The sequence below is a fragment of the Sinocyclocheilus grahami genome, unplaced genomic scaffold, assembly GCF_001515645.1.
Source record: "Sinocyclocheilus grahami isolate Dianchi unplaced genomic scaffold, SAMN03320097.WGS_v1.1 scaffold1653.1, whole genome shotgun sequence".
Lineage (NCBI taxonomy): Eukaryota > Metazoa > Chordata > Actinopteri > Cypriniformes > Cyprinidae > Sinocyclocheilus > Sinocyclocheilus grahami.
The window spans coordinates 131,381-145,574 of NW_015506832.1; the positions used below are offsets into that span (position 1 = coordinate 131,381).

The 14,194-nt window shown below is 40.8% G+C and overlaps 1 protein-coding gene across 1 annotated transcript in view; it reads left to right on the top strand.

Moving 5' to 3' along the window:
- fndc7b (fibronectin type III domain containing 7b) overlaps positions 1 to 13,485 on the top strand; it is a 53,119-nt gene extending 39,634 nt beyond the window's left edge. Inside the window, exons 40-58 of the mRNA XM_016258183.1 lie at positions 88 to 348; positions 493 to 753; positions 895 to 1,155; positions 1,839 to 2,105; positions 2,269 to 2,526; positions 3,095 to 3,355; positions 3,479 to 3,739; positions 3,834 to 4,091; positions 4,313 to 4,576; positions 5,360 to 5,620; positions 8,193 to 8,453; positions 8,531 to 8,791; positions 8,927 to 9,187; positions 9,280 to 9,540; positions 9,759 to 10,046; positions 10,189 to 10,241; position 10,280; positions 11,058 to 11,123; positions 12,625 to 13,485. Coding sequence (XP_016113669.1) covers positions 88 to 348; positions 493 to 753; positions 895 to 1,155; positions 1,839 to 2,105; positions 2,269 to 2,526; positions 3,095 to 3,355; positions 3,479 to 3,739; positions 3,834 to 4,091; positions 4,313 to 4,576; positions 5,360 to 5,620; positions 8,193 to 8,453; positions 8,531 to 8,791; positions 8,927 to 9,187; positions 9,280 to 9,540; positions 9,759 to 10,046; positions 10,189 to 10,241; position 10,280; positions 11,058 to 11,123; positions 12,625 to 12,902 — 4,343 coding nt within the window. The 3' untranslated portion in view covers positions 12,903 to 13,485. The remainder of the gene's footprint in view (positions 1 to 87; positions 349 to 492; positions 754 to 894; positions 1,156 to 1,838; positions 2,106 to 2,268; positions 2,527 to 3,094; positions 3,356 to 3,478; positions 3,740 to 3,833; positions 4,092 to 4,312; positions 4,577 to 5,359; positions 5,621 to 8,192; positions 8,454 to 8,530; positions 8,792 to 8,926; positions 9,188 to 9,279; positions 9,541 to 9,758; positions 10,047 to 10,188; positions 10,242 to 10,279; positions 10,281 to 11,057; positions 11,124 to 12,624) is intronic.
- The last annotated feature ends 709 nt before the right edge of the window (positions 13,486 to 14,194 follow it).

The window sequence follows — 14,194 nt, forward strand, 5'->3', positions numbered from 1 at the left end:
GCCAAACTCACAAAAGACTAAACTGCTAAAGAAAAGACTTTCTGACATTTATACCACATTTGTATCAATCACTGCTTTTTTCTATAGCCCCATGTGTGCCATACCACATTGAGACCTATGCAGAGTGTGAGAATAACCTTGGAGCTGTCAGCTGGGCTGGCAGTGATGGCGCAGATATTTACACCGCCATTGCCATAGGACAGGATAACCACACGCATGTCTGCATAACAAATACAACTTACTGTATCTGGGAGGAACTGCACTGTGGAGAAATTTACTTTGTCCAAGTCATCGCCAATGACCAAATCTGCAACAGCGGGCCCAGTGATGGCACAGTCATCCACATGGGTGAGTGTCTAAGAAAAAATAAGGAAGAATTCTATGTAAGACAACAATAAATGAAACTATTTTGCAGTTCTATAGCTGTAAAGTGACTATATGCTTACAAAAATGTTTTTGGTAATCTAACGAGATTGTCTGTATTTTGTACAGCTCCATGCATCCCTCAAAACCTGGTGTCCTCTTTCCACTGTGACATGAGAGTGGGTTCCCTCACCTGGGAAGCAAGTGAAAATGCTCAGATGTACCTGGTGTCTGCAGAATCTGATAGCGGTCACCGGGTGGAACTCTCAACCAATACCACAAGTGCACAATTCTCTGAGTTTAACTGTGGTCAGTCGTATTATCTGACTGTGCAAGCTGTGGGAAATGTATGTCGGAGCCACCCCAGTAATGCTTCAGTACTGCAGACAGGTTAGGACCCTCTCGCACACACCAAAAGATATGCTGTCAAAAGAAGTACATATCTTTTTTGCTTTTGAAAGTACAGCACATGCTTGGCACAACGCTGTCCCACTTGTTGACTACGGATTATGCCACTCTGTCTTCCTGCAGAGCCCTGCACTCCCACATCTGTCTTTGGCTTTACGGACTGCATCTCCAACATTGGTACTGTATCCTGGGAGCCAGCTGAAGGTGCAGAATACTACACAGCGACAGTGCATGGCCCAAATGGGCCTTTGGGAACATGCATGTCCTGGTCATCGAGCTGTGGCATGCCCAAACTATCCTGCGGTGAAATATACAATGTTAGCGTGATTGCCTCCAGTCGCAAATGTAACTCCATACCCAGTGCGCTGAGTGCTCTTAACACAGGTAATGCAAGCAAACCAACAACAACATAAATATAAGACTCAAATACACAAGTATTACACACTAAAGCGCTGAAGCCACATAAAGATTCTGGATCATTTGTAGAAAAAATGTTCCATAACTGTTCTGGCATTGGGTGATTTTGTTCATGCACACACAGATCCTTTCTGTGTCTTCCTGGTACTAAACTGGATAATGTTGCTGTGGTTTAATCTTAGGATCAAATTTTCCATAGTTCCAGTCTTTGAGTTGCATTCACAAAGAAGGTTCTCCAGGAATTTTCAGCCATCAAATCCCACTGTCTTAGGCATTATTCTCTATTTACAGTGATTCCCAATCACATTACTGGAGCCCCCAACATTGCACATTTTGCATCTCTCTTTTGTCTGACACACCCATTTCAGTCTTTGGACTCTCTACAGATGGACTGGTGAGTTGAATCAGGTGTGTTTGTTTAAGGAAACATGCAAAATGTGCACTGTTGGGGATACTCCAGGAACATGGTTAGGAACCACTGCTCTATTCAACTAAATTGTATAGCACAACGACAAATTGAAGGAAGCTTACACTTTTCTGTTTGTCAGTAAAGTTATGCCATCTACGTACAGGAATGTTTTGTTTTTCATTTCCTCCTGGCTTTGGAGAATTAAGCTGTCTCTTTCTCTCCCTCTCTTTCTCTTTTGCAGTGCCCTGCGTTCCTACAGGTGTGTCTGTGGTGCTGGACTGTGCCACTGCTGAGGCACATGTGTCTTGGAATGCAAGCATGGGGGCGTTGAACTATGTTGCTTATGCCTGGAGCAGAACATTCAACTTCATGTCCTGTGAGACCTCTGGGCCTGTTACACATTGTACTCTTAATGCTCTCATCTGTGGAGATAATTACACTGTTCAAGTGATTGCTGTTGGAGATGAATGCTCCAGTTTGCCCAGTCAGGCAGAAAACTTCCGCACAGGTATAGTTATGTTTTTCTGTTGTTGTTCTAGATTAAAGAAATCTGTTCTATCTTTTGATTTTTGTATATTATAAACTTTATTATTATTATATTATTTACTTTAAACTTTGTGTCTTATATGGTTGTACTTTGCATAACATGTATATTTATATGTTTCCTGTAGTTCCCTGTGCCCCGGATGTTACTGCTACACTTGACTGCTACACTGACTCTGTACTGCTGCAGTGGACTCCCACTGATGGTTCTATTTCCTACACTGCTAATGCCAGGACACCACAGGGGCTCGTCTCCACCTGCTCCAGCAACTCCACTAACTGTGAACTGAGGGGACTAGCCTGTGGACAAACATACAATGTTACTATGATATCATATGATGGACATTGTCACAGCATGCCTGGCACAGCCCTGGCAGTGGCGTCGGGTAAGGAGGAGAAAATTCATTAAAATGCAGCACCTACATGTAGCGATGTAGTAATTGTGACATTTTTAATGATCAGAAATGTCCATATGATGCAGTCTGTAAGGCCATGTGCTGTGTCACACATAAAATTTACCGCAGACATAAAACAAAAGAATACTCAAGTATCATTAGCAAATTTTGACATGGCTCAGCGATTTACTGCAGAGCAAATTCATAATTTGAAAAACTTTTGAAAAAGTGTTGGCCCCCTTCCTGATTTCTTATTTTTTTGCATGTTTGTCACACTTTAATGTTTCAGATCATCAAACAAATTTAAATATTACACAAAGATAATGCAAGTAAATACAAAATGCAGTTTTTAAATGATGATTTCATTTATTAAGGGAAAAAAGTTGTCCAAAAATTGTTGAGAAAAATTAATTGCCCCCTCCTGTTAAATCATGAAAGAACTGCAATTAACCACTAGCATCATTTAATGGTAGATCTGATGACAAAGCTGTCAGTGAACAAAATCCACAAATCTTATCTCTCTCCGACTTTTTGCTCTCTCTCTCTCTCATATGAACAGTGCCCTGTCCACCTGAGAATGTGGAGTCGAATTTGCTCTGTTCTTCAAACTCTGCCCATGTGCAGTGGAATCTTGGTGCAGGGGCAGAATCATATGAGGTGTATGCCATTAGCACAGACGGCCAGATGTCAGGATGTGACAGCACAAATACTTCCTGTGTTATGCCTAACCTTGTATGCGGTTCCATTTACAACATCAGTGTGCTTGCCATTGACCACCAGTGTAATGTGTCAAAGAGTGAGATCACAACACTGCATTCAGGTTGGTGACCCCTGATAAAACACAATACATTGCAGTTGAACTTTATCCATATGACAGTGAGTGCTAGCATCTCCCACCACAACTTTACAATGAACCAAATATCAATTCCCATTTTGTCCCCAGTGCCATGTGTTCCCAACCACATTCAGGCAAACCTGAGCTGTGGATCTGGTGTGGTTGATGTGTCCTGGCAGCCTAGCAAAGGAGCTTTCTCTTATACTGCTGTCGCTCAGGGCAGCGGGGGCTTTGCTTCTTCATGCAACAGCAGTAGCACCACATGTGAGTTTAGTAATCTACTGTGTGGACTCACGTACAGCATCAGCGTGACTGCCTCCGACCATGTGTGTACAAGCACACCGAGTCATAGCGTGCAGCTGGACACAGGTATGATGACTTTACACACATAATTCATAGATATTTACTTGAATTCCCATTGAGACGAACTAAATTTTGCCTGTCCATTCCTTTTTCATCCCAGTTCCGTGTGAGCCACATGGAATTGTTTCTCAAATGGAGTGTGCCAGCAACACAGGTGTAGTGTCTTGGGAACAAGGAGAGCATGTTGCCTCCTACCTGGTCCAAGCATCCGGTCCAGATGGGTACCAAGTATATTGTAGCAGCCCCACCACCAGCTGTAGATTAGCCAGCTTGCATTGTGGCCAAGCCTACAACCTCACACTCACCGCCCAGAACAGCCACTGTAACAGCCAAAACGCCTTTTCACAATTACAGTCAGGTAAGGAAATTTTCCACATTACACCACTTCTTCAGCAACATGGGATGGAAAATATGGCAGCGTTTCTGGCACTGCTGTACAGCAACAGCACTGTGTATAGACAGTAGTTTTTTCTGATGTAATCAGCTGATATCCATCTTTGTTGACAAGTCCAAACAATCTTTGAATGATCTTCACTATGCCCATGGACATTAACGCCTCATATTCCACCACTTCCTCAGTTCCATGTGCACCTACCAGCGTGCAGGCTTCCCTTGTTTGCCTGTCTAACTCTGCAGCTGTGACGTGGCAAAGTGCCAGTGGGGCATTGTCCTACCAGGCTGAGGGTATCACTGTAGACGGCACCCATATGGTCTACTGCAATAGCAGTGTGACACACTGTAACCTGGAGTATCTGCTCTGCGGGGAGACTTATAATGTGTCTGTGCTGTCTATGGACCACACATGCAGCAGCGAAGAAAGTTTGTTCACACAAGTTCATACTGGTGAGTGGCACACTCGGACTGTTAAAATGCACATTTGAGTTTAAAGATGTGTGATTTTTTTTTTTTTAAATGCTGAAATAATTTTGTATACCCCATGCTTAGAGTTAGTTTGTCAGTAAGCCATTTGTAATTAGATTTTTTTAAGGGTGTAAACCAGGGGTGTCCAAACTTGCTCCTGAAGGGCCAATATCATGCAAAGTTCATGCACTTGCCTGGAAGCGTCTAGTGATTCTGAAAACCATGGTTACTTTGGTTCAGGTGTGTTTAATTTTGAAGATAAACTCTGTAGGACATTGGCCCTCGAGGAACAGTTTTGGACACTGCTGGTGTAAACACTGTGGTATTTTCAAAGAAGCCTCTTCAGAACACTTTAGCACCACATAACAACATTGTAACAACCACTTAGGACACCACTTAGTAACTAGGGTTGCAAAAAGCTGGAAAATTTCCAGTAAATTTCAGAAACATTCCAGAAATTTTGGAAACTTTCCAGGATTTTTTTTTTGAATATTCCAGGGATTTTTGGAAAGTTTCCGGAAATGTTCCACCCCTTTGCAACCCTATTAGTAACACATAGAAACACCCTGGCAGCTACCACCAAGAACATCCTAGCATTGCGGTGGCAAGTTTGCATGTGCAAGAATTATTCTAATTTTCCTCAGTAAACATCTAATTACTTTTGCCATAGAAATTACACCCTTGACCGCCAAGTCAGGATGAGGGTTTAAGTACATTCTAAACCTCATTAGAACAGATATATATAAGGTGTTTTTCTTTTTTTAGCGCCCTGTCCTCCTCACACCATTGATGTTGAGGTGAACTGTTCTGCTGGCTCCATGACTGTCACGTGGCCAGCCAATCCAGATGCAGAATCTTTCCATGTGAGGGCAGAAACCAGTGGAGGAGCTGTCTTGTCATGTGATTCCACCAGCACCAGCTGTTCAATCAGTGGCTTGCCATGTGGACAGTCATATTCTGTCACTGTAACATCTGTCAGGGGTGGCTGTGAGAGCCAGCCCAGCACAGCTGTTAATGTCACCTCAGGTAATCTTCACAGCAATGCACAATTACCAGCAGTCTGCCGATATGGGATGTAGATACATACCTAAAATAATTCGAGGACAGCAAATGAAAAGTTTCTACAGTTAAATTAACTAATTGTTTTACACAATCAATCTACATCTTGATTTGAGATGTTGAAACTGCAATACCACTGTGTCTACGGTAATTGTTCTAATAATCGTTACATTTATCGATGATCAAAATAATCCTTTGTTGCAGCCCCAGTGTTGAGAGCCTCAAAAATAGTTTTAAAGTGCAATGCAACAGTGATCACGCAGGATGTACAGTAATCGACTAGTCGTTGACTATTTCACAGATTATTCAATAAGCTTTAATTGATTATTCAGCTTTGTTAATTAGTTAAATTATTGTTTTATTAATGTACTGTACATGTAGAGCTGCTTTACAGCAGAAAATCTAGTTGTAATACTAACTGAAAGCTACGCTGACACCGTTTTTTCCCATGTTTAATATTGTATAACTGTTTGCTTTAAAACAATCTAATGGATAAAGCATACTAGCATCCTAGTCCAAGTGAAAGTTCAGTTCAGAATCCATTTGTACTGTGTTGTTGGAAGTAGCGCAGGCACATAAAGTATATCAGAAATAGGGCTGGGTATCAATACCGACACCTTGATTTCGATACCGGTTCCTGAACGATACTTTTTTCGATACCAATTTCATGAAATCCATTTTACCAAGATTACATTACACATTACTTTAAAAAGACTTACATTACCTCGATTTATTTCCAGTTTGTTGAGGTTTTTACAGACTCAAAGGCTCATCTCCTGAGCCACTGCACAAAGGAACAAAAATGTAAACAACACAATAAATCAGTCCAAATCGTTTTAATAAATTTCAAATACTTTTCAGTGCAAAATGCAACGCATGCTGTCCTTTACTGTGGCAGCAAAACTGAACAATACATTTGTTTTCTCCCGCATTGATTACGGCAATGCTTTGCTTGCAGGGGTTTCAAAAACTACCCTAAATAGATTACAGTATGTCCAAAAAGCTGGTAGAATCCTGACAGGAAGCAGAACTAGAGAGCACATGACTCCAATTTTGGAATCCCTACACTGGCTCCCTGTTAGGTTTCGTATAGACTTTAAAACTGTGATGCTTACGTATAAGGCCGTGCATAGCTTGGAACCTCGTTACTTTTTGGAACTTTTAACTCTATACTCTCCTAGGCGTGATCTATGTTCCTCTGATTCTTGCCTCTTTACTGTTCCCGCAACTCGTCTACATTCTGTGGGTGACCGGGCTTTTTCTTCCCTTTCTCCAAAACTCTGGAACTCTCTTACCTTTTGATATTAGACATGCAAAATCTGTCTTTAAATCCTCTCTTAAAACTCACTTTTTTAAACTTGCTTATTTGTGATTTGTTAGTTTTGTTGGGGAGTGGGGCTTATTGTTTTTTTTTTGTGTGTTATTGTTGTTGTTACCATACCTTTTGTATCCTTTTTAGTGTAAAGCGCTTTGAGAATCAACTTTTAAAGGCACTATTTAAAATAAAATCTATTATTTATTAAAATGAACAGTTTTAAGTCTTTAAAAAAAAAAAAAAGAATGTCCGCTTTTCAGGAGACAGAAAAGCCCTCTCTTCACTGATGACAGAATCATAATCATTTTCCACTGATTTACGCAATCTGATTAGCATTAAGCTTCTAGCGCTGTCTGATTGTGTTTTCTCTTCCGCAATTACTGTTCTGACTCAGAGGAAGCTCATAACCCGCCCTGTCTCTGATGACGAACATGTGTTACACTTCCAGAAAAACATTTATAGTGATGAAACATGAAGCTAATAAACACGCGATTATGGCAGTGTATGATTTGTATGGGATTTTCATGAGATTCTGCCTATTTTTATAGCAATACAGTGCTTACATGAGAAGTAAGCAGGTGTAGTGACTAGCTTGATATAAAAGGCTACAAATAACATATTTCCGCAACATTACATGACCAAAAAACCCTCATTAGATCGCAATCGGAAGTTATTACAAACACACGATGATGGTTTAAAGTGAGTTATGAGTAAAAGCATAGTATACATTTTATAAATTGTCTTATGTAGCATGATGCTACTGTGTGAATGAATAGTAACGCAACATGCATTTTTTTCTTGATGCCTCACCAGAGCCAATCACTGATTTAGGCATATAAGGCATGCTTATTGGCTCACTGACTTTAAGATTAACCCCTTAGGTAACGAAATATGGTACCGTACGACGAGACATTTTTCAATACTCGAAATTTGGTCGGTGCCTAAAAAGTATCAAACTCGAAATCAGAAATAGAGGAGTGTATTCGTTTACCATTGTGCCGCATCCAATGTAGACAGTATCTTGGGATCTCTTTGATTTGTGTTGCATTACTTGTGTCCAGTGTAAGACAAGGGAAAGTCGACGATTCTCCTTGTAACTTGCACATGTATTGTACCTTATGTGCTGTATTGGCACAGAAAATAATAAAAAACACTGTTAAATTTACTGAATGTATTTGTGGAAATGCCTATCGATGCTAACAAACTGTATTTGCGTATTTTTAGCTCCTTGTGTTCCTCAAGGAGAGACGGCAAACCTGGACTGCGTTACCAACTCAGTTTGGGTGACTTGGCTACTAGCAAAGGGGGCGGAGTCTTACTCTGTACTGGCAGTGGAAAGGGGCGGAACCAACTCCAGCTGCTCTGCTGCAGATCTGCACTGCAATGTTCCCGACCTGCTCTGTGGAGCCACGTACACCTTCCACATTACTGCTGTGAACTCATTCTGCAGAAGCGCACCAGGCAATGCCTTCCAGATTCAGACAGGTGCAAGCACACTCAAACAGTCTTGTTTTCCATTTTGAAATGTGGACTAGCTAGATCTCTGTGGTTTCTGTCTGCAGCTCCATGTGCCCTCACCTCCATCACTGCACACACGGACTGTTACAGCAGCCAAATCACAGTTAGCTGGCAGCTGAATGAGGTATCTTCCTTCTATGTGGCCACCGCTGAAGGTCATGACCAAAGTGTTTTGATATGCAACAGCACTGGCACGTCCTGTGACCTCTCCGGAGCAAAGTGTGGAATGCAGTACACCATTATAATTTCCGCGTCCTCCGACAAATGCAGCAGCTTGCGGAGTCCCCCTCTTAAGATGCACACAGGTACTCAACTACTCAACACGACACTAACTTGTCGCGTCAAGGCACACTGCATATGTGTGAGATTTGAGAGCTACATGTACTCTGCATAATTCACACTCATCTAGAGTATAATCTTTCTTTTAAATTCTCTTACAGCACCTTGTGCTCCTCAGAATATAACAGTGAACCCAGTGTGTGACTCAAACGGCATGACGGCAGCATGGTCACCTTCTCTGGTTGCCGAGTCATACTCACTCACAGCCAGCAGTAGAGACGGAGATGTCCGCACCTGCAGAAGCACCGCAAACAACTGCACTCTGCTTCACCTGCACTGCGGACAGATTTATGATGTTAGCGTAACCGCTTCGGCTGGAAACTGCACCAGCCTGGACAGTCAGCAGGTCACCTTCTATACTGGTGAGACCACATGTTGGCTTGAACTCAAAATGAAAAGCATTATATGTTGGTGTGAAATTCATGCCATACTATATTTCTTCTGCTCTACATAGTGCCCTGTGAGCCACAGAACATGACTGTGGAAGTGCAGTGTGACACCGGGACTGCCACACTCTCTTGGGTGGAGGGCCAGGGTTCGCTGCAGTACTTCACAACAGCTCAAACCATGGATGGGCACACGCTTCACTGCGACACCACGAGCACGTCCTGTAGCATTGACGGACTGACTTGTGGGACGCTGTACAATTTCAGTGCGCTGGCTTCAGATGGAACCTGCAACAGCTCCCTCACTGTGCCAATCCAGAGAGGAGCAGGTATACAACCAGATATGTCTGAGCATATTACAGGATCTGTTTATCTGAAGATTATAGAACTTAAAACACAAAACCGTTATACACGTGTCATGCATGATATTTACATTACCACAAACATTTTTTGCATACCAATGATATATTAATGAAAATTGTTCTCAATAAATAGTTGACAACAATAACTCTAATTCTAATTAACCCTCTGCTGATCTCTCCTGTAGTCCCATGTCCTCCTTCCACCGTGAGGGTGAGGACCCATCTGATGGTTGATGCCACTCTAATCAGGGTCTACTGGAATTTTGTGCAATGTGCTGACGTCACATACCTGGTACAGGTGACCGGCGATATCCAGGACAACCCAGAGTCCCTTATGGACGTGTCATCCTACTGGACAGACATCAACTACTTTGAGTTTCCTGTTCCCTGTAGCACCTCTTACAGTGTCACTGTGTTTGCACAAAACTCAGCAGGGATCAGCAGACCATCTCAGGCTGTTACTGGGGTCACAGGTAACAGATAACAAGTCAAACTTGCCATGCTGGAAAAAAACAGTCTAAGGTTGTATTAAGCAGACTGGTCTCAGAAGAATAAGAAGTTTGTATAGAACATGCTATAAATATTCTCTCTTGATATCTCTGTACTCTCCTTCAGTGCCCTGTCCACCGATGAATATCACCTTCACGGGTGACAGTTCCTCTGCCACAGTGGCCTGGAGGTCCTCAGCTCTTACCACAGGATACAGGGTTTACCAGCTGAGCTCTCAGATAACAAGTCAAACTTGCCATGCTGGAAAAAAAAACAGTCTAAGGTTGTATTAAGCAGACTGGTCTCAGAAGAATAAGAAGTTTGTATAGAACATGCTATAAATATTCTCTCTTGATATATTACTCTGTACTCTCCTTCAGTGCCCTGTCCACCGATGAATATCACCTTCACGGGTGACAGTTCCTCTGCCACAGTGGCCTGGAGGTCCTCAGCTCTTACCACAGGATACAGGGTTTACCAGCTGAGCTCTGACGGCAGGGTGCCTGTCTGTCTCACCTCAAACCTCAGCTGTGAGGTCTCTGGCCTGCAGGCCTCTAATGTTGCTGTGACAGCCTGGAACAGTGCAGGAGAAAGTTTTGCATCTAGAGTAGCTACTGGTAAGAAAAAATGGACCTGTGGGTTATAGCCCAGAGGAAATGTGAGATATTTTTTTCTGCACTGATTTCAGTTGAAAATGTCTTTTTTTTTTTTTTTGAATGTTCTCACTCAGTAGTTAATTTTTTTTTTGCAAGAAATACTTATCATAGTGTTGCATAAAATAGCTTGAACTTGTACTGACTATTTATTTAGTAGTTTATTTATTTTTATTTTTTTAATGAACTGAGAGAAAATGTCTTGGAAATAGGGATTTTTATTTCTTGGAAATAGGGATCAGCTGTTATTTAAACTCTAAGTTAGTATGTGCATATTTGCCAGGTACGTTATTACATTTTTGCATGTGCAAAACAAAACATTTTGACACATTGTTTTTACAGGTCAAACCTCAAACCGTCGGAAGAGGAATCTGGAATATGCAAGGATGTATGCATCACTGACCCCTGGTGAGATGAACTACAGACTCATTCACAGCTTACTTACACAACAATTAAGAGCATATAAAGATATTTCATGAAGTTTAAGGTGTGTGTGTGTGGGGGGGTCAAAGAAAGAAAGAAATAAATCAGTTTTGTATAAAGAAAATGAAGTTAATTTTGCGACCATTCATAACATTTTTGCATTTTTATTACAAATGAGCACATTTTTCCCCCAAATTCACATAACCGTAATGATTTGCACCCCGAGGGGATTCGAGGCTTATCGTAAGCAAATTTTTATTTTTTTTGTCCAAAAAATCCTCTATTGTGTGGTGTCATTATGATTATTTAACTGCTCCCGATCGAGACGGAGTGTCCCCGAATTCAAATCGTAGATATAAAACACGTTTGATATTTATGACTCTTGATAGGGCTGCCTCAGACGTAATACCCAATGAGAGCGACACCCACCGGATGTTGCATGCTTCTATTGCTGAAACTTGGCAGCCACAAACATGCCCCGAAAGCAGAGTACTGTAAAAGAACATCACCCATATTCTTTTTTTATACTCTGTTTTTCCCTGTGAAACAGAACGTATGCCAAGAGAGCCAGCTGACAACGTCGATTGTCTTCCATTTGTTTATCTGGTCTCCCGTAGTTTTAAAATTGCTTAAAGGGATAGTTCACCCAAAAATGAAAATTCTGTCATTAATTACTCACCCTCATGTCGTTCCAAACCCATAAGACCTTCGTTCGTCTTCGGAACACAAATTAAGATATTTTTGATGGAATCTGAGAGCTCTCTGACCCTCCCATAGACAGCAACACAACTGAAATGTTCCCAAGTCCAGAAATGTAGTAAGGACATTGGTAAAACAGTCCATGTGACATCTGTGGCTCAACTTCAGTTTTGCGAAGCTACGAGAATACCTTTTGAGCGCAAAGAAAAGAAAAATAACATAATTTATTCAACAATTCTTCTTCCCCGAGTTACGTCTTCCTCCGTTTTAGAGAGTATCACAACGCATACGCGCGCTTTCCCGTAAGCATAAACAACGCTGATTACGCCGATTACGTTCATGCGCGCGCTTTCTCCCCCGAACGTAAACAACGCTGATTACGCCGATTATGCTCTTGGGTACTCTCCAATATGGCGGAAGACGTAACTCGGAGGAGAATTGTTAAATAAATTATGTTATTTTTGCTTTCTTTGCGAAGTTGAGCCTCAGATGTCACATGGACTGTTTTACCAATGTCCTTGCTACGTTTCTGGACCTGGGAACATTACAGTTGCGTTGCTGTCTATGCAGGGTCTGAGAGCTCTCACATTCCATCAAAAAGATCTTAATTTGTGTTCCGAAGATGAACGAAGGTCTTACGGGTTTGAAACGACATGAGTGTGAGTAATTAATGACAGAATTTTTGGGTGAACTATCCCTTTAAGATTTGAAAATCGTCTAGTGTGTGGCCAGCCCAAGATAGATAGCAGATTGAAGTTGTTTGAGTCAAATTCTGTTGCCTCTGCAGAACAGCTGGCCGTCCCTGAGGTGAAGGTTGCTGTGACAGGACAGTCACTACAGGTGGAGTGGTCTCGGGTGACAGGGGCGGAGTCCTACACTCTGATTGTATACGAGGACAGCGAAGAACAGCTGACGGAGGTTGTGTCCGTGTACAGGACTGAGATTGCTACAGTTACTGAGCTAGAGCATGCAACACTTTACTGCATCATCGTGTCTGCCAAAAACGACAACATCCAGAGTGCCTATTCCCAGCCTGTGTGTGTCATTACTGATGCCTCTGAGTAAACTTGCTTCCTGCAGGGTGGACTGTACAGGACTGTAGATACAAAACAAACCAAAGTGGTGTTGAGTTCTCTGAACTAGCATCTTCTCTTTCTTATATTCCATGATTACTACTAAAAAGACAACAAAATCAGCCTATTTGTCGTAGCAGAAAATCTAAACAAATATACTAGTTAAGAATTATTGACTGATTATGTCTCCTTAACTAATCCTTTTCCAATGAACCCAATCATAATAAAACAAACTACTGAATTTCTATGGTTATATTTAATATATAATCATTTCTGTTGATTGAAAAACATAGGCATGGTCACTTAAAATGAAGAATAGATGTGAAGAGAATATACATTGATTGGCCATAGAAACATGTTATACTGTAACACAGTTTTTAAAGAAAGTTGTGTATTTATCTTAACAAGTCACTTTCTGTAACCAGCTCATAAAATGATTTAATCAAGAATGTTTGTGTAGCTAGATCAAATAAATGGTTAATTTATCCAGCATTTTTTTTAAACCATACATTGTATTTTCTGATGTATACGTGGCGCTGTTAACGATCTGAAATAGTACTTTTATACATAAAGCCATATGAAAGGTTTAAAGTCTGTGAATGAAAACATCACACGCGATGTACTAATAATTAGAATCTTCATCTTTTCTTATAATCACCTAAGTATAACGCAACATTTTTTTCTTCTAAAAAAATCATGCTGCATGATTTTTCTTTAACAATCTGAAATTAAGATTTTTCCCCCAGCCATAAAGCCCTAGAAGTGCATGAGATTGTAATACAATTGAAATTAACTTAAATAAAAATGTACACTTAAAAAATGCAATATTATTTATTGAATAATTTAAAGTTAGCATGATTGATGAAAAAATATTAAATCACCTGTTTTAATTATCTGTAAAATAAAAATGTTGAAGATGTTAATTATCATCATTACCTAGCATTATTATCTCAGTGTCCATTTCAAGTAAATCATTTGAAGTGAAGTGTTTCTCAAAAAAATGTGTTGCAGCTTTTCTCCAGCAAAAATATCCAGACAACCACAAGGACGACATATTATTGCAGCAACTAAACTGGGTCAATTTTGACAGTTACAATGTGAAGCAATGCTTTGCTATAGGCTGAATTCAGGTAAAGTGAGCCACCTAATGCGTAATTGAAATACTTGAGGTATTTTTTTTTTCTTTTTCAAAACCTTTGTCGACTTTGGGACTTAGCTGTGATATATTTATTTAAACTTATGGTTATCTGAAAGGTGTATATACCAATAAATATTTTGAGGTAA